This window comes from Gobius niger (genome assembly GCF_951799975.1).
Source record: "Gobius niger genome assembly, chromosome: 13".
NCBI lineage: Eukaryota > Metazoa > Chordata > Actinopteri > Gobiiformes > Gobiidae > Gobius > Gobius niger.
The window spans coordinates 4,963,681-4,991,591 of record NC_136864.1 but is presented as its reverse complement, the minus strand read 5'-3'; the positions used below and the strand labels follow the sequence as shown (position 1 = coordinate 4,991,591).

The 27,911-nt window shown below is 44.0% G+C and overlaps 1 protein-coding gene across 1 annotated transcript; it reads left to right on the top strand.

The window, feature by feature from the left end:
• Nucleotides 1-39: 39 nt before the first annotated feature.
• Nucleotides 40-26,194, top strand: LOC306972767 (single-strand DNA endonuclease ASTE1-like; the record flags this gene model as incomplete). Its single annotated transcript, XM_079569473.1, has 10 exons — nt 40-163; nt 3,422-3,726; nt 3,955-4,058; nt 4,134-4,361; nt 6,248-6,434; nt 8,025-8,321; nt 9,155-9,362; nt 9,980-10,100; nt 10,197-10,327; nt 26,040-26,194. The coding sequence occupies 10 exons, from the start codon at nt 40-42 to the stop codon at nt 26,192-26,194; spliced, it is 1,860 nt and encodes a 619-aa protein (XP_079425599.1).
• Between the last annotated feature and the right edge of the window lie 1,717 nt (nt 26,195-27,911).

Here is a 27,911-nt window from a genome sequence, read left to right as displayed (position 1 = left end):
GAGGCTCATCGCTCATTCTGCGCGACCCAGAAGCAGAAGATGGGGATTCTGAGCCTGTTCAGGCTGGTGGACAACCTCGGTGTTCCCCAGGACTGGAGAATTAGCGCAGGGAGTTTGGTGATAGACGGATCTGACTTGGTTTATCATCTTTATTTTACTTCAGGTGAGCGCGGTTTTTTTTTTATACAGGGGCTGAATCTTTAACTACTAGATCTATATTAGCACTACTACTACTACTACTACTACTACTACTACTACTAGTCATTGATCAGACTTCACTTTTAAACTTAATAACTCAATTAATTACTAAGGTATAAGTAAGAGTTTATTGTAGAGCTCGAATTCAAAATGAGTTATTTACAATTAAAAGAAGGCAGAATCAAACAAATCAATCCATAAAACATCATTTCATGAATTACAGTCAAAGCAAAGAGGGCTGATCAAATACTTTCAGTGTCAGACGCACGGGTAAAAAGAGCTGCTTTCAGCCTGATATTTCTAAAGAATATAAACCATAACCATGGACTGCAGATGGCGCTGTCGTCCTACGGACCCAAGTACAGGGGCGGACTGGCCACATGTCCATTCTGGAAGAGCACAGAAGGGCCACTGGTTCTAGGGCCAGTCTGGCCTCTCAATTTTCTCCTCTTATCCCCCGCCTTAACCAAGCTTTACCTAAATCTAAAAGCTTAAAAGAAAAGCATCAAAAAAGGATGAAAAGGGAACAAAAACGTGCCGGAAAAGCAGCAAAAAACGTGACAAAAAAGCAACGATAAAAAGCTATGAAAAACCAACAAAAAAATCCACAAAAACACAACAAAAATGTGACGAAAATACAACTACAAAGCAACAAAAAAACAAAAAAAGTGGAAAAGTGGAAAAAAAAACCCAACATGTCAAATGATGAATGAAAAACCAATAAAAACATGACAAAAAAGAGACGTAAACACAACAAAGCAATGAAGAAAAGCAATGAAAAAAACAACAAAATAGCCATAATAACAAAACAAAAACACAGTGACGAATACACAACAAATACAGAAAAAAAACACAAAAAGTGACAAAAAGTTTCAATCACTTTTGTTGGTCTTGGCTTTGGCATTACACTGCTGCTCTTCAGTCAAGAAGTTTCGCATTGACGCTAATTTGGGCCAGGCTGGTCAGAGTCCAGGGCCCTTTTTCAGTCCCAGTTCGCCCCTGCCCAAGTAGGAAGACTACATCAAAATCTGTTTCACTCAGCTGAGTGTCATAGCAACATCACGTGACACTTAAATAAAAAATAAAAAATTGAATTAATTAGCATTTTTGTTCTGATTCTAGATGACAAATACTTCAGTATCGAAAGAAGTATTGTTAGAGTAGCAGTATCAAATAAAAACAGTACCCAGCTTTTTCTAATGCAAACAGAAAAATAAAACAAACAATCAATCAATAAATTTGTAGCGGCCAGCGGCCCTGTACCACTGTCTGCTAGGCTGGCAAAGTAAAAGGGTATTTGGCACGCGTGAAAGAGCCCAGTACTCCTGTGTTAAGTGAATAATCCTTTTTTATTTCCATATTTCAACAGCTTAACATCACGGTCAAAAACCGTTTGCCTTCACTCTGCAGCACTGAGGCCACTCCCTTCAGCCCTTAAATAGGCTCACCTGGACACGAACAGGAAGTGCAGTGCCACCTAGTGGCTGGTGGAACAAATACATACAAAAGGCCTAAAATGGCTCCTACACACCGGCCCCTTAATTGTGTAGCACGGAGTGAAACACAATTACAATTCCATTGATTCAAGAGCCATTTTGAATTAAAGTTACATTTTCTTCACCAAAAGTTAGATATTATCCATTATCACAATCATAATCCAAAGGTACAAAAACATATGCCATAAATCAGTACACATCTTTACACAAATCTAAAATTACATTTCCATCTCGTATGTTTGAACATTTTCCTTGGTTTCAAACAGAACATACATGCTACTTTGTCATGAGCTTTTGCTGTCAATGCAGTGCTCTCCATTTGCAAAAAAAATGGCAAAACAATTTGTCATTTTCATAATTTCATCAAAATGACCTTCAAAGCATTTTGCACTTAACTTGACGAAACCACAATGAACAGAAACAGAGATGACATTTATACTTGGTGCATCATTTTCATCAGATTCAAAATTCACAATCACCGGCTCATTAGTTTTACTGAGGTTTAACATGCCCTCCTTGGTCTCAGTTTGGGGAAGCACGTCCTGTGGACTGTCCACCAACAGCTCTGAACTAGAGTCTGTTGGAGAGGCTTCCTCTGTCACAGTTGAAGTGATGTCTGACTCAACGTGACACATACAGGCCCCTGCATCAGTACACGGAACCGCCACTGGGACATATATCGGTGGTCCCTCCCAGTCCACTTCTTCAAACTCATCCCCGGCCCCCGTTTCATCACAGGCAACACTCAGTGGAACGAATATCTCCGGCCCTTCCCAGTCCACCTCCTCAAAGCCATCACTGGCCCCTGGGTCTTCACAGGCATCCATTACAGGGACAAAGATCGCTGCGTTCTGCCGCGCCTGTAGTGAAGAACCAGGATGAACGCGGTGCTCCCCACCGCCGCGCTGATACCGCGTCCGCTCCTCGAGGTGCACAGCCCCGCCTTTGATCCTCGCGGTGCTCCTCTCCGCCTTCGCGCTGCAACCGCATCTGCTCCCCGGGCCGTACGATCCACCACCGCACGGTACCGGGTCTTCTTGCCGCGCTGGTATCGCACCTCCTCCTTGCAGTGCAGCGAATCTCCGCCGCACCGTTCCGTTCACGTCTGGGTCCTGCGTCCTCGCGAATCTCCAGCGTCTGGCCCTCCACCATGTGCATGGAGGCCTCGCAGACCCACGCCCTACCCGCGGTCAGGCTTCCTCCTTCCTCCTTCGCGGGTTACACACCAATGGCGCACCCGGTCGAAATGCAAAATGTCCAATAATACGCAAAGCCTACTTACAGCCAGGCGTTCCAACAAGTTCCTTGAGGCGAGTTTTTGACTAAATGTAGCGGCCAGCGGCCCTGTACCACTGTCTGCTAGGCTGGCAAAGTAAAAGGGTGTTTAGCACGCGTGAAAGAGCCCAGTACTCCTGTGTTAAGTGAAGAATCCTTTTTTATTTCCATATTTCAACAGCTTAACATCACGGTCAAAAACTGTTTGCCTTCACTCTGCAGCACTGAGGCCACTCCCTTCAGCCCTTAAATAGGCTCACCTGGACACGAACAGGAAGTGCAGTGCCACCTAGTGGCTGGTGGAACAAATACATACAAAAGGCCTAAAATGGCTCCTACAAAATTGATCAATCAATCTTCTGAAAAAGGCAGGAGAGTGAGGCCAAAACAGATGAAACCCACATGCAGGTCAGGCGTTGGAATTCTATGATCTTGTCTTTGCTCTCGTTTAGGGCTGGACCAGAACCACGGGGGTGAGTACGGTGCATTCAAGGACCTGGTTACGCAGTTCATTGAGGCGCTCCGTAAATGCGACATCCGTCCGTACGTGGTGTTTGACGGCTGTGCGGACTTTTCGGACCAGAAATGGGAAACACAGATGCAGAGAGCAGCGACCCGTGTGCGGAGGGCCTGTCGGCAAGCGGAGTCTGGGGAGGCCAAGGGCGTCTTACCCACCCTCATCTGGGAAGTGTTCAGGCAGACACTGGACGAGCTGAAAGTCCCTTTGGCCCGAACCTACACCGAGACTGACCGACAGGTGAGGAAAGCTATTGTTTTAGTACTGATTATCCCGCACCTCAAAACATGTTTGAAGTGAAAATGTGGTGAAATTAAAATTGTTCGAGTACATTGGATTACATTTTGTGTAAAGCTACTTCACACTAATGAAGATACAGTATAGACACTATTAAATGAACACAAATCAAATCAACAGAAAATAATATTTTTACATTTTGACATTTCTTGATGATAATCCTTCGTCCAGGCTGCAGCTCTGGCTCAGGAGTGGGGCTGCCCTGTCCTCTCCAACGACAGCGACTTCTTCATCTTCCCCCTGACCGGAGGGATGCTGCCCAATAATCATTTCAGGTATTGTTTCGGCTGACCTCTTCTCTGCATCCTCTGCTCCATCTGACCCTTTCCTTTCTCTCCGGCGTCCTGTAGGTGGCAGGAGGTGCAGCAGCGTGGAGCACAGAGCTTCATCCCCTGTAAGAGATACCACTTCTCTTGCTTCTGTGAGACCTTCTCCATTGAGCCACAGCTGCTGCCAGTCTTTGTTGCTTTGGCGGGAAACGACTACATAACGAACATATTGGGGGCTGGTGACATGAGGTTCGGTGAACAGCGGTGGTTATCCGACACGCAATTACAGGAGTTACTCCAAAGGATCAGGTAGACTAACTGGGCAACCTTCAAAAGCTCTGATATCTGATTTGCTCTGAGGTGTGCGGTCTCTGCTCTCTTGGCTCCGCCCAGCCTCGCCCTGCACACTGAGGCTCTGAAGCATGGTGCAGGCACACCAGGGCTGCGTCCGAAACCATCACATTGTAGCCTCTAAGGCTCTAACACTAGTAACAAACTCCTTTACCTTTCATGGGGTCAACTGTTTGACCTCTATGCAGTTAGTGAACTAGAGCTTCAGCAGCATTTTCCCAATCCGTCTGTCCTTAAACAGGGGAGAGGGAAGTGACATCACCAACAGCTGTTTTTGGTTATTGGTGGAGTGCAGGCCAAACAAAAGTGCATGTCGCCCCCTACTGTACAGTGTCCAACAACAACAACATAGTGTCCAAACAAAGACATTTAAGGAGAAAAAAAAAATCCAAATGAGCCATACATTTCCCTTTTAGTGTTATTTTATTTCAACAGCTGTTTCATAAAGCTACATTAGCAAATGATCCATGTGGCTTAAGTTTCTACTAAATGAAAACAAAAGCATTTAATCCGTTTACTGACTTTACTCTTTAACACTAAGCTGTGGGGACGACAACATGGATTTTGTCACTTTTCTAAAGTTTGGCTTGTGCAGAATCTTATTTATTTATTATTTATTTTTTTATTACTAAATGTGCTCCTGTCAATCAGCAGTGGTTGCGCATGAATCACTCCGGGGTGGGGGCGAGGGGGGTGGGGGGTTTGTCGCAGTGGCTTATGGGATGGCACATAGCTCCTAATCACTGGTTAGTTAGCACCAGAGGTCCCTATGCTAAAGTGGCTATGGTAGTTAGCATTGAGGCTCCTTTTCCTAACTACTTCCTCACTGACAGACCAATTCGGAAGCTTCTTGTCATGGCGGACGCTGACGCCCATCCAGTTTGGCGTAAGCGCTCTTACCAATCTGCTCGTTTCAGACGCAGCAAATGGCTGCTCAGTTTTTGCTCCTGTTTTGACCGGGTGGGACTGTCCTGTTTTTGTATTTTCTTTAACACAGGTATAGTTTGGGGTTTTGCCTTTAGTTTGGATGTGAGCACCGGCTTCTACGGTCCTGTATAGGGTTGGCCACCTTTCTGTTGTTGCTTTGGGTTTTAGGGACACGGGAGGGTTTTTGGAGGGTTTTGAAATAATTTATTCAAAACCTATAAAATAACAATATATTTTTAAACCCTTTGTCTCCTGTGTCCCCATATATGTCCGGTCACACATGTCTAAAAACAAAAAAACAGTAAATTAGCTTGTTTCTCCTCTGGAAAAGTAGCTTGTTACTGCTCTACTTTATTATGAAGGTAACACGTTAGAGACTCATGTCGCGTTACCAATAATAAACATCTATAGCCTTCATTTGTCGACCTCTGCGTTGCGTTTAGGTTCTCCGCCATGATTGTTTGTGGTCCACAAATGCAGTCTAGTAAAAGTTCCGGTGAAAGCCCTCAGAGCAGCTTCTTGCTCTATAGTCTATAGTCTGTGCCTCCCTTGTGGTGGATTTTTCGTGCATGGCAGGTCTGTGCCCAGGAGTGTGGGAGTGAGGCAGACCTGCAGTCTAGAGTAGAATCTCTTGTTCTAGAGTAGAATATACAATCAGAAAACAATCACAGCCTGAGAAGAAGCGCGAGAGAAGGAACAAAGAGCGGGTGCAGCTCAGAGATGTGAGACTGAGGATTAAACAGTTTACACAGCAAAGTGATGTGGGATTTCAGCTGATAATGCTGTGCAGTCCAATGTGGCTTTACCCAAATCAGTCCCAAAGTTACAAATTCAATCACCACAAACCTCAGCGTCACCACAGTGGACTTATGTGTTTCATAATGTTTGAGTTGATCATCTGAGTTTGTTTCACACAGCGATATCAAGAATGCTGATCCTCAGAGAGTGTTTGAGGAGTTTCTGAAGGACGTCTCACCGGAGCAGAGGGAGCAGAGGATAAACAGTCTCCAGGAGGCGGCCGATCACTACAGCCTGCCTCTCAGCTCACTCAGCTCACTCAGCGACTTCTTCAATCAGGACACCCTCCCCCCACTGCCCCCGCAGGTCAGAAATAACATTACAGTTCAGTTAGACTGATGTGTAGAATGGGATCTTATTGGTTTAAAAAAGTAGTACCAACACGTCTCAACAACTACTTAAAGGGGCTAGATTCAAGTTAGCCATTTTATACTCACTACTGCCACCTCAGGTCATACGTGTAACTGCACCTTCTATATTAAAGCCTGTGCATGATGCCACTTTGGACCTGAATTAACACCTTTTTGAGTGACAGTGCAGGATTTTAGAGGCAGTTTAGCCAGCCAGGTCTGGGCTCATTCTACACATGTTGGAACATGTAGGGGGAGGAAATTTTTTAACTCTGTATAGTCCCTTTAATCTCAGTGTTAATTTCGTCGACTAAAATATTTAGTCTTAATTTTAGTCAAAGTGATATTTTTGATGACTAAAATTGGACTAAAACTAAATGAAAAGTTTTTCATGAGACTAAAACTATGACTAAAATGTCCAGATATTTTAGTCGATTATAATAAGACTAAATAAAAATGAAAAGGAGAGACTGAAATCATCCAAACTTCTATTGACCGTCTGTAAGAGCCTCATATCATGTAAATTCACTGCCACAGGATCAGCTCTGAGCTTTTTTCATGTAAGAGCAGCTCCATGAAGCAGAGAAACAAGATTTAATATGGTTATAATAAATATCATAAATGCAAAGTCGTCTTAAATTTTGTCAACTAAATTTACTTGTAATTTTAGTCGACTAAAACTAAACTAAAATTGAAGATATTTTTTTGACTAAATCTGGACTAAAATGGAATTACATTTACAAAATGAACACTGCTTAATCTCAGTATTTGAACTTGCCATAATTCCCCTGAACGCTCCAGAAGTCACAGAACTGGAGGCGGAACGAGCACCTCAGTGAGACTCGATTGGGGACTGATGCTGAAGGATTTAGTCCACAAAGAGTGGACTTTTATCTTTATTGCATACTGGTGTTAGGAGAAGGTTTGCTTTGTTTTGAACTTTTGCTCTACTTTGTACTTACCTAATCCTGTGTCCAGGTGTCACCGCCTACTTTCCCGCTCCTCCGTTCAGTCCCCTGTGTGCCTGCATACCTGCCTTCCTGCAACTTACCTGCCGGTCAGCTTGCTTACTGCTTACCTGCCAGTGTGTCTGCCTGGTAAACATACAAGTATTACTTACCTTTATCTTTGTAATAAATCATAATTTACCTTCCCTGCCGTGCTTTGCTTTTGTGCCCTGTGACACATCAGGCTGTTAAGAGGGTTTTGAGAAATACCGCAGTTACACCTAATAGTGATCAAAACACTGTTAAGGTTTTCAGAAAATGCGGAAATATTGTCAAGTCCATGAAAAATACCTCAATTTTAGGCCAAACGATTTACAACAGTATTTGGATCAAATGGGGAGGCTCCGCATTGTTTGACTAGGAAAAAAATAGCCACATTCACTAACAGGTTATTGTGTCCAGTACATCTATCCTTACAACATCCCATATCCTAATATCATGGGACATATTGTATCTGGACATGTATGTGTTAAAACGTGAAGGATCCTATGAGTCTAGATCATGAACGAGGCTTAAACACACACATGACTCCTCTGCAGATGGTGGAGGTGGTTCCTGACTGGATGAGACTCCCAGTGACCCAAGCCTGGTTCAGCCCGGACTTCCTGGATGTTCTGACCAATCAGAGAGTGGGTCTGAGTGTGGTGGTGGACCACAAGGACAAACCTAGTGCGAACCAGGTGTCGCTGCCTCTGCGGAGGGTCCTGTACGGGCTGCTGCTGGGACGGGACAGGACAGTGGAGGAGCGGGACAGAGACGGACAAGAGGTCATATTCACCAATGTCCCGACAGACGCCTCTGTGTCCCCACAACTCAGCCTTCAGTCACTACCGCAGGTAAAGCAATGTTTCCCAACAGAGATGCGAAATTAGAAATTTAATTTTACAGGATTTTGCTTTAATCTCAAATGCAGCTGTTGCTTAGCCTGGCTAACACCAGACTAAAATCATAAGTGATATTTAGTCTGGGGACCACCAATTCATTTTCTCGTAGGAGAGGTGTGGTTTACGATCGTCCATAGTCGTTTATTGGGCGATACGGAAAAAAAAAAAAAAAAAGTGTCTATCATGCGTCTGCACGTAGCCATGGCCAATCGTATCATCGTATGAGATGACGTATGACGTACCCGCTGTAAACTTTTGAGATAAATTATTTAGAACATGGTCTAAAGCTTGATCGAAAAATACCATCGCGTCTGCTGCTGTCATGTTGGATCCATAAATAAACTTTTTTTTTTTAATCCGTAAATAAATTACAAGCTTCCGTATATGAATAGTGCGTCATCGTCTTGGCGTCCCTCCTCGTTCTGTGATTGGTTCCCAAATCCACGCGAAAATTTCGGCCATGGTCCCCAGGCTGTTGTGCAGTTCGAAATAATTCGAGCGCACACAGCAGCATGGCGTTGGCCAGGTTAGCTGTTGCTGATAATTCTGATCTAAAATATATTCTAAAGTGGTCTATGCATTCATGAAAAAAACTGTAACCAGACTTTGACATGATGTAAATGTGGTCAATGCATCACTATAATGATTTAACAGTGGTGGCGAATGCTGACGGCTACAGGAATAAAGAAAATAAGAATGAATGTGATTCCAAACATAACACTTATTGCTGAATCTTTGATATCGTCTGGTCAGTGTGTGTGAAGGTTTTACTCTTCTTCCTGCAGACAGCGCTGGAGCAGCGGAGGCAGGTGTTGCTGAAAGCTCTGGGAGTGAATAAACAGAGTCTGAGCTCACTGCCCTCTCGCCTGAGGAATCTGGCCCTCCCATTGGCCGCCACCCGCTTTTGGTTAAAGGAGGCCACGCCCCATCCTGACCTGCTGAAGGCCCTTCTGATTGGCTGGTGCAGAGGGGACACTCTCAGGAAAAACGCTGGTAAATCAAAGAGTTAAATAACGATAGGAAAAGCTTATCAGGCGTAGGGCTGGGCTCCGATACTTGGTTTTCGATTCCAAAACCTGAACGATACTTTTTCTACACTAAAATATTCATCAAACAGAACCAGAAAACGGAACAATTATGTTTTTTGGGGCGACAGCGGCGCAGTTAGTAGAGCGAGTCGCCTCATGATCGGAAGGTCGCGGGTTTGAATCCCAGCTCCTGCAAATGCACACTGTTGCTGTGTCCAAGAGAGAGTGTGAATGGGTGACTGGTTCCTTACTGTAAAGCGCTTTGGGCCTGATAAAGGTATAAAAGCGCTATATAAGTTGAGTCCATTTAACTTTTTTTTTCCATAAAAAAACATGTATTTAAAATTTGTATCATTTATCCGAGGTGAAACTGGACCCAACAGACGTCAAAACTTTGTCTTTTTTTTTTCCTTCTCTGGTGTCTTTAATGACACCCAGTCCTAATCGGGAGTGTGCACAGTGTGAATGCCTTTATCATGTTACTGTGGAAGATTCCTGATCTCTCTGACTAAAGACGAGAGCGCCTCTAAGCTGTCCTGTGTAATTCCTAATGCTATGATCTCTATATCGCTTCTGTTTCAGATTTGGGGCAGGTCTTGGACCGGGACCGTCACTGGTTGAACCAATGGCAGTCCTGTTTAAGGGACAGTTTCCTTTTGAACCAGCTGCTGGGAGCTCCTCTCCCTGAGCCGCCCATGGCAAGGTAAGTATAATGCAGCTTATCAGAACTTCAAGTTGCTGTTGACTTTCATTTAAGTGAGACGCCTGGTAACCTAGAAGCTCATTTGTCTTTTCACAGATTGTACAATGGAGTTCTTGTCCATAGTCTGTTGGACGAAATGAAGAGAGGCCTCCTGAACCAGTCCTATATCCGAGATGAAGATTTCAAAGCCCTGCTGTCCATCGCACAGAGGCCGATAGAAAGAAACTGTCCAAACCAAGCAATGGCAGCACCTCAAAAAAAGAATCCAAATAAGAAATCAAAAGATAAATAAATACTAAAAAGCTCACACCAGTTCGTGCTGTTCTCCATAACGCAGAACCGGCACCACCAGAGTGTTAAACTGGACTTACATAAATATTTGCATAAATAAGTAAAGGAGTCTGGGGCTGGCTGTCTCATTGCTTTTAATGGCCACACTAGGGGGCGCTATGACTTGATCCTGTTTCTTCAGCTGTTTTTATTCACTCAGTATATTTAGGGGGCCATCCAATTGTGTAAGTGTTTGGTGTTTTTTATTGAAGCCTGTTAACAACTAGTTTCTGAAAAATCGAATGTAATCATTTGAGAGCTTTGTAGTGTTTTGTAGTTGGGGATAGTTGCCACATGCGGGGAAATGTTGTGTCTTCATATTTTTCTGACTATGTTACTCAATCGCCCCTTTAGAGGTTTTGTTGTGGGCCCTTCGCTATAAAAAGTGTGAATAAACTTTTCAAAGCAAAAAGGATGTGTATATCTTTTCTTTTCTAATTATACCTTTAAAGAAAGCGATATGGACGAACAAGAGTGGAACTGTCTATGAGCGTCTAACCTTAACCATAACCCTGTCCCTCAACTTAAACATCTGCAAAACTGCAATATTAATAAAGCTAACTGTAAAAGCGGCCTTTGATGTGTCATCCAATGAGAATGTGTTAAGAAGAGGCGTTATGAATATGAGGATGAAAGACAATAGAAATCTCTACAGTGCAAATGACGGAGGTAATATGTTTTCCATGTGGCGGATCAGGATTGGTGACATTTTATCACTCGCGCAGGCGGGCGGGGCTTCCGAGCACGTCAGGTTGAGTCTTTTTATTTTTATTTGTGATATTACGTTTTAAGGCAAAACTTCTTTTTTTTAGATTTTAGGCCAACATTCTAAAGAGCCTATAGTTTAATGCTGAGGTGGAAGGCAGCTGAAAATTACATTATGGTTACTATGGTGATTTTTTTGTCTTAGTTTTTGCTTTTATCTCAGTCATTACTGTGAGAATCCACATGGAACAAAAAGTGTCTCAAATGTCATCGTCTTCTCTGTCTGCACATATAAACTAATGTCCAATTATTTTCTCTGAAAGGCGTCCAAAATCGGAGACGATATTCAAAAACATGAGCGTGAAGTTGGTCAATAGAAAGAACTTTCAGCCATAAAAATAACATGTCCGGTTTGTGAATCGGCACCGTCAAATACTGACGAGGAACAACATTTGTCCATTTTCATTTTGGAGATTTCTTACAAAAACTATCCCCTGTCTTCCACCTGACATTATGACATCATCACATTCTATATGGTGAACTCCACCTATTGGGCGTCTTAATATATAAACTCTCACCTGGAAACTAACCAAAAATAACATGTTTAATCATTCGTTGATTCAATGTTTCTCTGTGGATTTATTTGGGAAATATCAAGGGCCATTTTCTCAAAATGTATTTTTGTGATGATAATGATAATGTGTTCATCTTTTATAGCGCTTTTCCAGACGCTCAAAGCTTTACAATTCCGTGCATTATTCATTCACTCTAGACTCGGTGATGGAGTCAATGTATTATTATTCACTCCTTCACTGATGGAGTGAGAAACATGTATTAACATGTATTATTATTATTATTACCCGGAGGAAACCACCAGACACAGGGAGAACATGTAACTCCACAGAAAGACCCCGTCCGGGTCGGAACCAAACCCGAGACCTTCTAGCTGTGAAGCACGAGCTCTAACCACTGTGCCACCGGCTCCATGCCTCACCTATGTCTGCCTTTTACAGGGTCATTGGGTCAATATAGCTGCCGTCATTGACAACAGTGTTGCGGAAAAAAAAAAAATCATATACCACATAAGCAATTTTCATTTACCTTTTAATAATTTCATCATATAGTCCAAATGGATGAGTTACTCTTGAGTGCACATCTATGATAAATATATGTCTGTGAATAAAAAAACTGAGCGTTGTTTTGTTTTCTGCTCAGTCAGTAACTCCTTTAAGTTTCTCTTTCACAAAAAAGCCTTAATACACTTTTGTCTCTTCAGACAAGCCCGGTTATTGTCTTACTCGATGAGTCACGTTGTGTGAAAAACGAAACTGAAAGGAAGACGCATTGAATGTGAAAGTGGAAAACTCTCTTATAGAAATAAGTAGAAACCAGACATCCAAAAAATGAGCGCAAAAAGTCAAAAGTCCAAAACACAAGTACAAAGAATTCAGATGCGAAATATTGAAAACCCTTTGGAAGAAAATGCAGAACAGCCACAGACGGGTTGGACACAAAGACAATCGACAAAGGATAAGGGAATCACAGGGGTATAGATTCGTTTTTTAAATTATTATTATTATCATTTGAGATACATCTGGCCTTATAATAATATATAAACAACATAAAAATAGAGAGTAAAAAAACACATAAGAATCAAAATGCAGCTTTTTTTTTTTTTAATGGTAAACGGTCTTAACTTTTATAGCACTTTACAGTAAGGAACCAGTCACTCATTCACACACCAATGCACACAGACACTGGAGGCAGTGGGTGAAGGGTCTTGCCCAAGGACACAAGGACAGTGTGGGAATCGATCCCCCGACCTTTCGATCGTGAGACGACCCGCTCTACCAACTGTGCCACTGTCGTCTGTACACCTTTTAATGCCCATCTCTGTCAGCACAAACTAAATAAGGTGGAAAAGTGCCCCCCCCCCCCAAAAGCATCAAAAACAAAAACACACATTCCTCTATATTGTTTGTATTTGTACTGCTTTCAGTTCAAGTTCAGTGTAAAGTTTCAATTTTAAATGCTGTTTTAACGGTGGGTAGAGTAGAAAAAATCTTTACTCAAGTAAGACTAAAGTTACAATAAAATAGTTGTACTTAAATAGAAGTCAAAAGTAGCAACCATAATAATTACTCAATGGATTTTTTTTAAAACAACATAGAGAAAGTTTTACTTGAGTTTGATCATAAAAGTCTGAGTCATGTTTCAGATGGGACATAAATTACAAGAAACAAAGCATGACATAACGGGAACATTGAAATACTTTCAAAGAAAATACAATAAAAATAAATTATTATCAATACATCTGTTTCACACGTCAAAATGGAGTCAAAATGAAGCATTTAGATTTAGCCCAGGCGTTAATTCAACCTGCGAGACTAATTTCAGCATCACTTACCTCCAGCCAATGATTGTTTCCGAAAGGGCCACACCTCCACCTGCCGCACCTCTGTAGCAGCCAATCATCGCCCTCGGTCCCGCTTTTAAGCCCCAGCAATCATGGTCCATTCGCTTCCCAGCTGTGCTACGACCCACCTCCGCCCCATCTCCGCCTCTTCCGTCCACGGCTTCTCCCTGCTGCAGCTTCACGGGTCTATACCACCACCAGTGTCCAGGCTCCAGGGAAGACATCCCTAACTACAAGCTGTTCATCCATAAATCTTCCTAATCACTGCTTTTGTCTGTTTGGGTCTATCCAGGTTGAAATGCTTTTTAAAACCATTACAAACTGTTCGAAATGAAGTGAATCCTTATTGCTGGGGGCCCCTGTGGCATAATCGGATATATAAGGGGCCGCGACCGGAAGTACATGTACTGAACTTTTTGAAGTAATTGTATTTTTTTACTTGAGTAATATTAATAGTAGTATATAGTAGTAACTCATGACACAAAGAGATGTATTTTGTGTTTTTTGAAAATATTTCAATGGTCACATTATTTCATCTTTTATTTCTCATCATTTACGTCACTACTGAAACATGAATCAGACTCAAGTAACATTTTCTCCAAGTTCTTTTTCTTTTTTACTTTTATCAATGTTATTCTTTTATTTGGCTACTTTTCCCACCTCTGGCCACGTTTATGCTGGTTGCTGTTGGTGAGGCAAGAAAAAACAAAACATCTCTGCGAAAGTGTTCCCCAATGGCACCATCTGCTGGTGAGGCAATAAAACTGCAGCGACAGGTGACTCGCGACACCAAGAAAAGCTTAATTAATAAACAATTATTGAATAAATAATACATCATGAATAGCAGGCCTCTAAGAAGGTCAAAGTGGACGTTATGCAAGATTTAAGAAAGATAAAGAACCAGCTAAGTTCAAAAGTAGCAACACGCAGGCTCAGCACTCAATACATCAATCCTTCTACATACTTTTAACGATGTTACCTGTGCGCGCGGAGCTGGGCTAATGCGCGTCATCGTCATTATTACAAATAGCTCGGGCTGTAAAACGAAACCTACACTGCGCGCGAGTGCGTCTTCAAACCAGACGCGCTTCAGCTGCGCCACAAACGGAGCAGATGGGGATCCCGCTCCTGCTCAAAGTGGTTGGCAGCCGTGAGGTGCTCCTCCAGGACGAGCTGTTCCGCGCGCAGGGATTGGTGATTGACGGATCCGGCCTGGTTTATCATCTGTACCGTGACCAAAGTAAGCTATTTATCATGTCAAGGCCTGGTGCTGTCCAGTTTTTCATACCTCAGACTCTTTCTTGGACGTCTGCCACTGTGATGGTGATTTGCAGAGCCACTCTTTCCTATACACAGACCAGAGCCGGTGCTGGCCCTTCTGGGGCCCTAAGCAAAAATCCACACGGGGGCCCTACAGTACGTGTCCCATGGCTATTCGACGAAGACTTTTGACCAATTATGGTCAAAAAGGAGCATGCCCAGGCGTTGTAGGGAGTGATTCAGGCACGTGGAGCCACACACACTACTGAGGATGATACAGACTCGTTTTGAGGAATTTCTACAGACTTTGGATCAACCAGTGACCTGATTTGTCACTTTGATTTTGACTATAATTTTGGATCCATTTTTGTGAGCAATATATATATATATATATATATATATATATATATATATATATATATATATATATATATATATATATAGGCCTATATATATATATATATCTTTCTCCTTCTGCTCGGGTCCTGGGAGCTTGAGGGTTCTGCGCAGTATCTTTGCAGTTCCTAGAACTGCACTTTTCTGGACCGAGATGTCTGATGTATTTCCTGGGATCTGCTGGAGCCACTCCTCCAGTTTGGGGGCCACTGCCCCGAGTGCCCCAACGACCACGGGCACTAGTGATGCGCGGGTTGCGGGTTCCACCGCGGGCCCCGCGGTCTGCCCGCGGTTCGGGTCGGGTCGGGTCGTGAAATTCTCCTTCGATCGCGGGGCGGGTTGGGGCGGGTCAAAAAATGCCGGTCGCGGGCACTCTATGCCTCCGTACGCGCATTCATTGAATTCATTCACAACTTATTCCGTCGTCTTTACAGCAGGTTTTTAGCGTAAATATACGTCGGATTTTCATAAAACAAGCAGCGTTTTGCAGCTTGTGATCCAGAGAACGCTTTTGTGGAGCTCATGTTTCCTATTCTCCACCGTATGTGCGACTGTGTGTGACTTCGCGTTAGGCCGACCTCTGCTCTCTTCCTCTCTCCCTCTTGCCCAGCGCTCTTCGGAGGGGGAGAGAGAGAGAGAGAGCGCGCGCGCGCGAGGGGCTGACACGCCGGTGCTGTTCATACGGATCATAGTTGTAACGCGTAATTTTTAATGGTTGCGGGTGCGGGTGCGGGGCGGGGCGGGGCGGGCTGTAAAAATAGAACAACGTTGCGGGGCGGGCCGGGTCGGGTTAGAACCTGCTCCAAATGCGGGACACGCGGGTTGAAAAAAACCCTGACCCGCGCATCACTAACGGGCACCACTGATGCCTTCACCCTCCAGGTTTTCTCCAGCTCTTCTCTGAGCCCCTGGTATATATATATATATATATATATATATATATATATATATATATATATATATATATATATATATATATATATATATATATATATATATATATATATATACATACATATATATACAGCCACAAATGGTGTACTTCTACAATCGTACGTGACTGTGTGGGCTGCACAGATGACACTGATGTTGTCTCTTCAGGACAAGTTACGCAGTAAATGTTCATAGGACTCCGACATGCTCTGAGTCACAGTGAATTGACTTGAATTGAATTGAGTTGCACTGTAGGTCAGACACCTTGAGTGACAGTAAATACAAGGTGCTCTTTATTTTCTGTGAAAAGGCTGAAGCTTCATTGGACTTTACTACACAGTCACAGACCAACAGGTGAAGAAGAAGTTGAGAAAATTAAATTGTTCATTAGACAGAACTTGATTAATAGGCAGCTCTTAGCCAGCCGTATGCTTGACATATGTTCTGCAAGTCTTTTTTAGTCTGCATTTTGTTCTGCTAATGTGAAAGCAATCACAGGGACATTAAAGTCTATCAAACATAACTATTTCAGTGAAAATCAGCTTTGCCATTGCTCTTGTTTAGATCTGGAGCAGAAATTCGGAGGTGAATATGGTGCGTTCAAGGACCTGATCGAGCAGTTCATTGAAGCGCTTCGAAGATGTGACATCCATCCATGCGTGGTGTTCGACGGCTGTTCGGACTTTCCGGATTTGAAATGGAAAACAGAGGAACAGAGAGCGGAGCTGCGTCTGAAGGAGGCTCATGAGGCAGCCACGAAAGGGAAGAAGCCCTGGACCGTCTTACCCACCCTCATCTGGGAAGTCTTCAGGCAGACCTTGACCGAGCTGCACGTCCCTTTGGCCCGCTGCTACACTGAGGCTGACCCACAGGTGGGAAGGCGTTCATTTTAGCTCTGGGATTATTGTCATGATTATTGACACTGAACAAAAAGAGTTAAATCTTCAACACATGTATGATCCTATGAGCGAAAATGTGTTGAAATTATAACTGAATGGTTTGAGTAAATCTGATTTTGTTTACTTAAAGAGTAACTAAACACCAAATCCACTTGTTTTTGCTGATAAACAGTCTAAATGGTTGTTGAATAGAGTTAGCTACATGTCCCAGTCAATATGTTGACATTTGGTGCAAACTTGTTCAAAATCTAACTTTAGTGTCTAAAACCGCATGGTTCCCGCCCCCTACTGGTTTCACGCAGCAACTACATTTGATATTTTGTGGTTGGAGGAGAGTGTGTCCACGGCGTCCACAAAACGTCATCAGTTCTGCCCGTGGTTCTGCCTCTGTGCCTCTATGGCCCCGCCCACACACGCCTCCGCCTCCGTCACGCAGCAACCAGGACACGCATCGCGCACACACCGCCTGAGCTCATGAGTCAAACCAGTAGATGGCGCCCCTGCGATGCTCACACTTGGGCTGAGGTGGTGTAGAGGAATAAATCCCTTAGAAAAGCGACTGTGCGATGCTCTCTCTCTGTTCGCAGTCACTGACAGCGAGCGAGTCGTCTACCGACAGCGATCTTTTTTTTTTTTCGTAGGATAGTTGCTACTAGTGATGCGCGGGTTGCAGGTTCCACCGTCGTCTTTACAGCAGGTTTTGGGCGTAAATATACGTCGGATTTTCATAAAACAAGCAGTGTTTGGCAGCTTGTGATCCAGAGAACGCTTTTGTGGAGCTCATGTCTCCTATTTTCCACCGTATGTGCGACTGTGTGTGACTTCGCGTTAGGCCGACCTCTGCTCTCTTCCTCTCTCCCTCTTGCCCAGCGCTCTTCGGAGGGAGAGAGAGAGAGCGCGCGATGACCATAGACTGTAAAAAATAATGGACGTCTTATGCTCACTCCTCCCCGTTTACCAGAATGACCACGGCCGTGGGGCAATTCATGGTGGATTTACAGGCTCCCCCTCCCCAGCTCTGACGAAGCATGTTCCTAAAAAGGACATAAGGGCGGGATTTTCAACGTAGACTCGGCCCTTGTGTGACGTGTAGCTCGCGCTGCTCCAATGCTAACAGTCCGACCCTCATTAAGTACGAGATTTCAAAGAAATCATATTACGAAAACCAGCCTGGTTTCATATATTGTTATTAACCCAGCGTTATCTCAGGAGGAATATCTAGCCTAGTCTAGTGTTGAAACAATTGAAACCAGGCTTTAAAGTAGTTTTTAACGTGTCTAAAGTCCAATGCTTTTCAATGGGGGCCTAGCGGCGATATGGAGGTACTGCAGCAACGGCGGAGCAATGGCGGCCCCCACGTTTGTGGTCAAAAAGCAGGGCAGCCAGCGGCCATTGGCGATGACACGCCGGTGCTGCTCATACGGATCATATTTGTAACGAGTAATATTTAATGGTTGCGGGTGCGGGGCGGGGCGGGTTGTAAAAATAGAACAACGTTGCGGGGCGGGCTGGGTCGGGTTAGAACCTGCTCCAAATGCTGGACCCGCGGGTTGAAAAAAACCCTGACCCGCGCATCACTAGTTGCTACATCAAGCAATCACAAGTCATGAGAGTGCACCAACTCTCCTACGAAAAAATCAACCTTGCGCACAGTGGTGACAGCGGTAACAGCAGTCTGTCAGTCCTGTCAGATCTAGGGGCGTGGTCTGAGACTGTCAACAGAGCAGACCCCGCCTACACACTCACCCCCCTCGTCTCCCCCAAAGCCTCCGAGACCACCCCTTTCTCAGCAATTTTTGACTTTAGTTTGTGGGTGGGGAAAGGCTCTGCCACGCCCGTTTAGTTGCACTTTCACTTTTTACTTTACCCAAACTTTTAAGTGTAAGTGTGATCGTATGGTAGGTGGGGTTTGCATGTTCTCCCTTTGTAGATTCTCCAGCCAGGTGATGATGACCATCAGCCTGGCTCCATCTGGAGATGGGTCCCCGGGCGCGGTACCGCTGTCAGTCAGTGGTATTCAAGGATGGGTCAAATGCAGAGAACAAATTTCCCTAGTGGAACAATAAAATCTACCTTAACCTGAAATCAAGCAACAATGCCGCCACTCTCCAGGACCATACAGTAACTGTTTGGTAACACAAAAATAACCCCCGCAGTAAGATAGCACAAGTTTGTGGACTGAAGAGCACAAGAGACAATGGGCCAGATCTTGTGGCGGCGCACGGGGCGGCGCAGGCTCTTGGCGAATTATTTTCCGAGTGGCGGCGCTATATGTGCCATTCGCCTCCGCCACCTGTGAGGGGGCGTCACAAGAGGAGATGGAAACACGGCTGACATTCACTTCCTCGTTCACATTGCGCTGTCTTGCGTTCTTTCTTAAGCCTTAGGCTCTCACAGGTCAAACTAAAAACTTTATTTACCCCATCGTGAGCTATTGGGTACATGTTCCAGCCATGTCCTGATGTGTAGAATGAGCTCAGACCTGTTCACCACAACTGCCTCTAAAATCCTGCACTGTCACTCAAAAAGTTGTTACTTCAGGTCCGAAGTGCCGTCATGCATGAGCTTAATATACAGACTGCAGTTACGCCCAAGACCTGAGGTGGCAGTAGTGAGTATAAAAATGACCAACTTGCATCTTGTCCCATTTAAGATATGTATATTGTAAATATAATGCTAGTTTAGCATGCTACACGACATAGACCTCTGCAGTTTTCAAATTTAAGCGTGGACCGTGAAGCTGAAAAAAAAGTGCAATGTCAGCCTACATTCAAAATAAATAATTTAATTAACAATGTTTAGTTGACTTACCAAAGATGGACAATGTTTTAAAATGAGCGCAGCCCCATGCCAGCACATCAGATGGGTGAGGGGCAACAGGTGAAGCAGGTTTCCACACTCAAAGCTCTGCCGTAGTGCAATTGGCCAGTACCACTGCATTCTCAACTAAACGTTTCTGAGAGAAAATATGGAGAAGAAAAACGTCATTGTGGTCTAAATCACCTTTACTATCATTTTGCCTGTGACGAAGTTGTTCCTGAGCAAGATATGCATCAAATGTAGGCATATAAACAATTAGGATTGGCAGGACGCTCCACTACCTCCTCCTTTCACAGTTTTTGAATACGAGATATTGGGTTGTGCAGCTGCAATAAACAAATGTTAATATGGACTGTAGCCATGGGCTGATTTCAATCTGTGTGAAATCAGAATTGGGATCGAATCACCAACCTTCGGATGAGGGTGTGCTCTGCCACTGAGATGTACTGAGTCACCCCAAAAATGAATTGACCAAATTTTTTTCAAGTGGTCTTTCTAACTATGTCATTTTGATTTCCCCGTGGTTATCCTTCCTCCAGGTTGCAGCTCTGGCTCAGGAGTGGGGCTGCCCTGTGCTCTCCAGCGACAGCGACTTCTTCATCTTCCCCCTGACCGAAGGGATGCTGCACATTAAATACTTCAAGTACTACTCTTATCTATCTGCTGACCCTTTGCTCTACATCCTCTGCTACATCTGACCCGCTCTTCCTCTCCTGCATCCTGTGTCCTGTAGGTGGCAGGAGGTGCAGCAGCATGATGGAAAGAGTGTCATCCCCTGTAAGAGATACCTCTCCTCACGTTTCTGTGAGGTTTTCGACATTCAGCCGCAGCTGCTGCCAGTCTTTGCCGCTTTGGCGGGAAACGACTACACAAGGAACAGGGAGAGAGAGGGAGACATGACATTTGAACTTCAACCCGAGGAGATACTCAAAAAGATCAGGTAGACCAACTATAACACTTGACATTTCAATGGCTTATTGTACTTCATTGACTGTAGTGATCAGAATATAAATCTTTGGTCAAAATGTGGGACATAAGGCATGTTTAAAGCTGGGCTTATTTACACTGTGCAATTTTAGAGACAATTTTTAATCATCAACTCATACAACTCAGGTGTGCTCACACTGTACGAGTGACATAACCCGTGTACCCTGATGGCACCAGGCCAATGGATGCACTTCATAACTGTATGGTAGATATCAAATCTTGGACGGCAGAAAACTTTCTCCCTCTTAACCAGGACAAAAGTGAATGCGTCATCATGGCGACGCTTAAACAAGAAGCAACCTCCTTCTCCCTTTGGTACTGCTGCGTTTATTGAGCAAACCGGTCACTGTTTTTCAGTCCTTCCTCACAGGTGAACAACCTGGCCATGATTTTTATTCCACAATTGAATATTAACAAAATATTTTTTTACCACTTAACCCCTTACCACCCGCCTTAAACAAGTGCATCTTAACCAGTTCAGCTTTACCAAAATCTAAAATATACTGCACTAGAGCTTACAGACTTCAGGCCGCAGTGCAAGGCCACATTTGAAAGGTACGACCTACAAAACTGATCTTAACAGATCTTTTTCCTTGCTTTGCTGCCGTGTTGTCGCTCTCTCCCTCGCCCTCTTTTGTGGCTTTTTTAAATGGTGTTTTCGTCACATTTTTTAGCCTTTTTTATTGTGTTTTTGTTTATAAAGCCAAACGGTAAAAATGTGCTTGCTTCAGGTGGGGTTAAAGATGATAAAGAACATAGCCAGAGTCCGTCCCATTCTCTCTCGGGCCAACACGGAGACACTGATGCATGGGTTTTTGTTTCATAATATTTGAGTGGATCATCTGATTTTTTTTTCACACAGTGATTTCAAGAATGCTGATCCTCAGAGAGTGTTTGAGGAGTTTCTGAAGGACGTCTCACCGGAGGAGAGGGAGCAGAGGATAAACAGTCTCCAGGAGGCGGCCGATCACTACAGCCTGCCTCTCAGCTCACTCAGCTCACTCAGCGACTTCTTCAAGAACCCCCTCCCCCCACTGCCCCCGCAGGTCAGAAATAACATTACAAGTCCTGCATACCGGCCTTCCTGCTACTTTCAGTCAGCTTGCTACTTACCTAGTATGTCTGCCTGTCTACCTTATCTTTGTTAGAGGTAAGCCCAATATATCGGGCCGATATTTGGGATTTTTAAAATATCGGCTATCGGCCGATATAATGCCGATATCTCCGGAACCAGAAGTGATAGAGATGATTTTTGCTCTGGAAAGGGCTTTGTCAGAGCTTTAATATGAGCCCTCTCACAGTCTGATGTATGCAACATAGTGCTTATAGCAGAAGCTAATTTACAGAACTTGTCCCTATAGATGGGCTTTTATGGATGAGAGCGGACAATGACCGTTACAGACACTGAACTGTACATACAAAAGAAGACAGGGACACAACTCTAAACATGATTTTGCATGTTGTTTCAAAGATTTTAATTCAACAGGGAACAAGGTTGACACCTCTCACTGAAAATGCAGATTGGGCAAAGGCTGTTTTTCTAAAAGGCACCTTGCAGTCCCCACTTGAGGCTGCTCGGGTTCCACCGCTCAACATTCAAACAGAAACCACTGCAATATCTTTATGGGAATCGGCAAACATATGCAAGAACTACTTGTAAAAGTACAATTGCTTCAGTTTCACAAATACATGTACCTCAAGTGGACTCCTTTCGTTTCCTGGGCACCACCATCACCCAAGACCTCAAATGGGAGCCAACCATCAGCTCCCTCATCAAGAAGGACCAGCAGAGGATGTTCTTCCTGTGACAACTGAGGAAACTTAAGCTGCCGACCAAGATGCTGGTGCAGTTCTACACGGCCATCATCGAGTCCATCCTCACCTCCTCCATCACCCAGCGCCAAAGCTCGGGACAAGCATCGACTGCAGTGTATTGTGCATACTGCTGAGAAGGTGATCTTCAGGACCTGTGCACCTCAAGGACCTGGAGGCGTGTAGGTTGGATCACAGCTGACCCTTCTCACCCTGGACATGGACTATTCCCCCCTCTCCCCTCAGGCAGGAGGCTACAGTCCATCCAGACCCAAACCTCCCGCCACTTGAACAGTTTTTTCCCTCCCGCCATCAGACTCATGAACGATAACAAGATCCAAATAACTCTGCATCAGACTTATGAACATAGAGCCATTTGCATTGCCCTATTGCACTATGTGATATGTCCACACTCATATCTGCTGCTATCACTTAATGCACATCTGTAAATACACTCACACTGTTGTTCTATGCCAAATTGTTATCATATTGTTACCATAGTTTAAATGGAATCTTCTTACGCATGCCCCTATCGTCTCATAGTTTGAACGTTTTTTTATAGACGATTTTTTATCTAAGTTATGTGTATGTTTTATGCTTCATGTTGCACGATTGACCAACAAAAATTCCAAGTTGTGAACCTGTTCATAACCATGGCAATAAACACAATTCTGATTCTGAGTAACTGTAACTGAGTGTACCCACTTCTGGTTAAAACACGAAGAATCCCATGAGTCCAGTCCATGAATGAGCCTGAAACACACACATGACTCCTCTGCAGATGGTGGAGGTGGTTCCTGACTGGATGAGGCGGCCATTGACCGAAGCCCGGTTCAGCCCGGACTTCCTGGATGTTCTGACCAAGCAGAGAGTGGGCCTGAGTGTGGTGGTGGACGATATGGACAAACCCAGTGCGAACCAGGTGTCACTGCCTCTGCGGAAGGTCCTGTACGGGCTGCTGTTGGGACGGGACAAAGAAGTGAAGGAGCGGGACAGAGACGAACTAGAGGTTAAATTCAACGATGTCCTAACAGACTCCTCTGTGTCCCCACAACTCAGCCTTCAGTCACTACCGCAGGTAAAGTAATGTTTCCCAACAGAGATGCTAAATTAGAAATTATGTGGTCAATGGGTTAACAAGACCCAACAACCTCTTCATTCATTCATAATGAGGGGAGAGAGGCTGCAGCCCTCGGCGTTGGACACCGCTCGCATACGCAAATTTATCAAATGAAAAGGATTGATCAGAAACTGTCACATTGGCTGCAGAGAACTTGCAGAGTTATGCAGTATTTGCAAAAAAATTGTTGGAACAGTTCAGCTACAGCTACAGGAGTCTTGGAGCGGCTGAATTGTTGAAAGTTTGCAATGCGTCCCGTTAGTCTTCTTTCGGACTGAGCTGCTGAGCAAAAGGAAACATGAGGCTTTTTCAAAGATTTTTTATTTGTCAAACCTGCACGGGGGGGAAGGGAGTTCAGCTTTCTGACAGCCTGGTGTATGAAACTGTTCTTCAGTCAACTGGAACTGGCCCGTAGATTCCGCAGTCTCCTCCCTGAAGGCAAAATCTTGAAGAGACTGTGTGATGGGTGCGAAGGGTCCCTGGCAATTTTGACGGCTTTGCGGGTGAGACGGGTGGAGAACATGTCCTTAATAGAGGGGAGAGGGGCTCCACAGATCTTCTCCGCTGCTCTCACGATGCGCTGGAGGCTCCTTTGGCAGGAGGCAGTGCCACACAGTGATGGCGCTGGTCAGGATGCTCTCTATAGTCCCTCTGTAGAAGTTGGACATAACAGAGGTTGAGACTCTGGCTCTTCTTAACTTGCGGAGAAAGTAGAGATGCTGATTATGTTTCGTGATCAGTGATACCAGTGATGTAGTGTGCATGGTCCAGGAGAGCCCTGCTGATGCTCTTCATTCATCAGGAGGTAAACCAGCAGTGGCATGTACGCATGTTGTAAATAGAGCCTTGAAATGTAACAAATGCAGCCACTCCTATTAGCTGCTTGTATCTGTGCGTGTGTGCATTGTGCCACACGGCTTGGATGGACATGAAAGTGTAAAGAGCACCCTTAAAGCAGATCGAGAGAAGCGAATTCAGCAACCAACCTGCAGCAACCGACCTACTTGTTTCCATAAACAACTCCCACAGGCTACCGGCAAAAGCGAAGGCAAAAAGCATGTATTTGCGCTCGATCGAAAACTCGCCATGACTAAGACCATCTTTGCGTCAGGCACAAGATCTGGCCCATAATGTTGAATCTTTGATATCTTCTCATTTTGTGTGTGAAGGTTTTACTCTTCTTCCTGCAGACAACGGTGAAGCAGCGGAGGCAGGTGTTGCTGAAAGCTCTGGGAGTGAATGAACAGAGTCTGAGCTCACTTCCCATTCGCCTGAGTGACCTGGCCCTCCCATTGGCCGCCACCTGCTTTTGGTTAAAGGAGGCCACGCCCCCTCCTGACCCGTCACTGCTGAAGGCCCTGCTGATTGGCTGGTGCAGAGGGGACACTCTCAGCAAAAACGCTAGTAAATCAACAAGTCAAATCACTATACATTTAGGAAGAGCTTATCGGGCGTAGGGCTGGGCACCGATACTTCGATATCAATCCCTGAATGATTTTTCTGATACCTATGCTAAAATGTTTATTCTGCAGAACCAGAAAACTGAACAATAATGTAATGATAATATTTATTTTAATTTTGTATCATTTATTTGAGGAAAACCAAGTAACTGTCCCTGGACCCAAAAGGCATCAAAACTTGGTCTCTTAGATTTGGTCTTTTTCTGTACCTGCTCTCAATACTTTTCTTTTCTGGTATTGTTTAATGATACCCAGCCCTAGTCGGGAGTGTGCATGCCTACAACATGCTAGCCTGGCAAAATTGTTATCCTTAGATTCCTGATCTCTCAGGCTAAAGATGAGAGCTGTCCTGTATAATTCCAAATGCCATGATCTCTATATCGCTTCTCTTTCAGGTTTGGGACAGGTCTTGGACAAAGACTGGTGTCACTGGTTGAACCAATGGCAGTCCTGTTTAAGGGACAGTTTCCTTTTGAACCAGCTGCTGGACGCTCCTCTCCCTGAGCCGTCCATGGCAAGGTAAGTACAGTGGCGAAAAAAAGGATTTGGTCAGTTCCCCATAGACTGTCTATTGGCCAAATCCTTTTTTCCCCACTGTATAATGTAGCTTATCAGAGCTTCAAGTTGCTGTTGACTTTCCTTTTAAAGTTGAAGCTCATTTGTGTCTTTTCACAGATTGTACAATGGAGTTTTTGTCCATAGTCTGTTGGACGAAATGAAGGGAGGCCTCCTGAACCAGTCCTATATCCGAGATGAAGATTTCAAAACCCTGCTGTCCTTCACACAGAGGCTGACAGAAAGTCCAGGGAACCACTGCAGCAACTGTGGCTCCAGAACAACAGCCAGGTCCCTCTCAGTCACAGAGAGGAACTGGCGGTCGGGCCCCGAAACTGTCCAAACCAAGCAATGGCAGCACCGCAAAAATGAATCCAAATAACAAATCAAAAGATCAATAAATACTATAAAGCTCACACCAGTTCGTGCTGTTCTCCATAACGCAGCACCGGCACCACCAGAGTGTTAAACTGGACTTACATAAATATTTGCATAAATAAGTAAAGGAGTCTGGGGCTGGCTGTCTCATTGCTTTTAATGGCCACACTAGGGGGCGCTATGACTTGATCCTGTTTCTTCATCTGTTTTTATTCACTCAGTATATTTAGGGGGCCATCCAATTGTACAAGTGTTTGGTGTTTTTTATTGAAGCCTGTAAACAACTAGTTCCTGAAAAATCCAATGTAATCATTTGAGAGCTTTGTAGTGTTTTGCAGTTGCCACATGCGGGGAAATGTTGTGTCTTCATATTTTTCTGACTATGTTACTCAATCGCCCCTTTAGAGGTTTTGCTGTGGGCCCTTCGCTATAAAAAGTGTGAATAAACTTTTCAAAGCAAAAAGGATGTGTATATCTTTTCTTTTCTAATTATACCTTAAAAGAAAGTGATATGGACGAACAAGAGTGGAACTGTCTATGAGCGTCTAACCTTAACCATAACCCTGTCCCTCAACTTAAACATTTGGAAAACTGCAATATTGATAAAGCTAACTGTAAAAGCGGCCTTTGATGTGTCATCCAATGAGAATGTGCAGGGGCGGGGCTTATGGCTTGACTTAAATTGAAATGCAGTGCACGGTTAAGAAGAGGCGTTATGAATATGAGGATGGAAGACAATAGAAATCTCTACAGTGCAAATGACGCAGGTAATATGTTGTCCATGTGGCGGATCAGGATTGGTGACATTTCATCACTCACGCAGGCGGGCGGGGCTTCCGAGCACGTCAGGTTGAGTCTTTTGATTTTTATTTGTGATATTAAGTTTTAAGGCAAAACTTCTTTCTTTTAGGTTTTAGGCCAACATTCTAAAGAGCCTATAGTTTAATGCTGAGGTGGAAGGCAGCTGAAAATTACATTATGGTTACTATGGTGATTTTTTATGTCTTAGTTTTTGCTTTTATCTCAGTCATTACTGTGAGAATCCACATGGAACAAAAAGTGTCTCAAATGTCATCGTCTTCTCTGTCCGCACATATAAACTAATGTCCAATTATTTTCTCTGAAAGGCGTCCAAAATCGGAGACGATGTTCAAAATCATGAGCGTGAAGTTGGTCAATAGAAAGAACTTTCATCCATAAAAATAACATGTCCGGTTTGTGAATCCAGTCACTGTCAAATACTGACGAGGAACAACATTTGTCCATTTTCATTTTGGAGATTTCTTACAAAAACTATCCCCTGTCTTCCACCTGACATTATGACATCATCACATTTTATATGGTGAACTCCAACTATTGGGCGTCTTAATATATAAACTCTCACCTGGAAACTAACCAAAAATAACATGTTTAATCATTCGCTGATTCAATGTTTCTCTGTGGATTTATTTGGGAAATATCAAGGGCCATTTTCTCAAAATGTATTTTTGTGATAATAATGATAATGTGTTCATCTTTTATAGCGCTTTTCCAGACGCTCAAAGCTTTACAATTCCGTGCATTATTCATTCACTCCAGACTCGGTAATGGAGTCAATGTATTATTATTCACTCCTTCACTGATGGAGTGAGAAACATGTATTAACATGTATTATTATTATTATTACCCGGAGGAAACCACCAGGCACAGGGACAACACGTAACTCCACAGAAAGACCCCGTCCGGGTCGGAACCAAACCC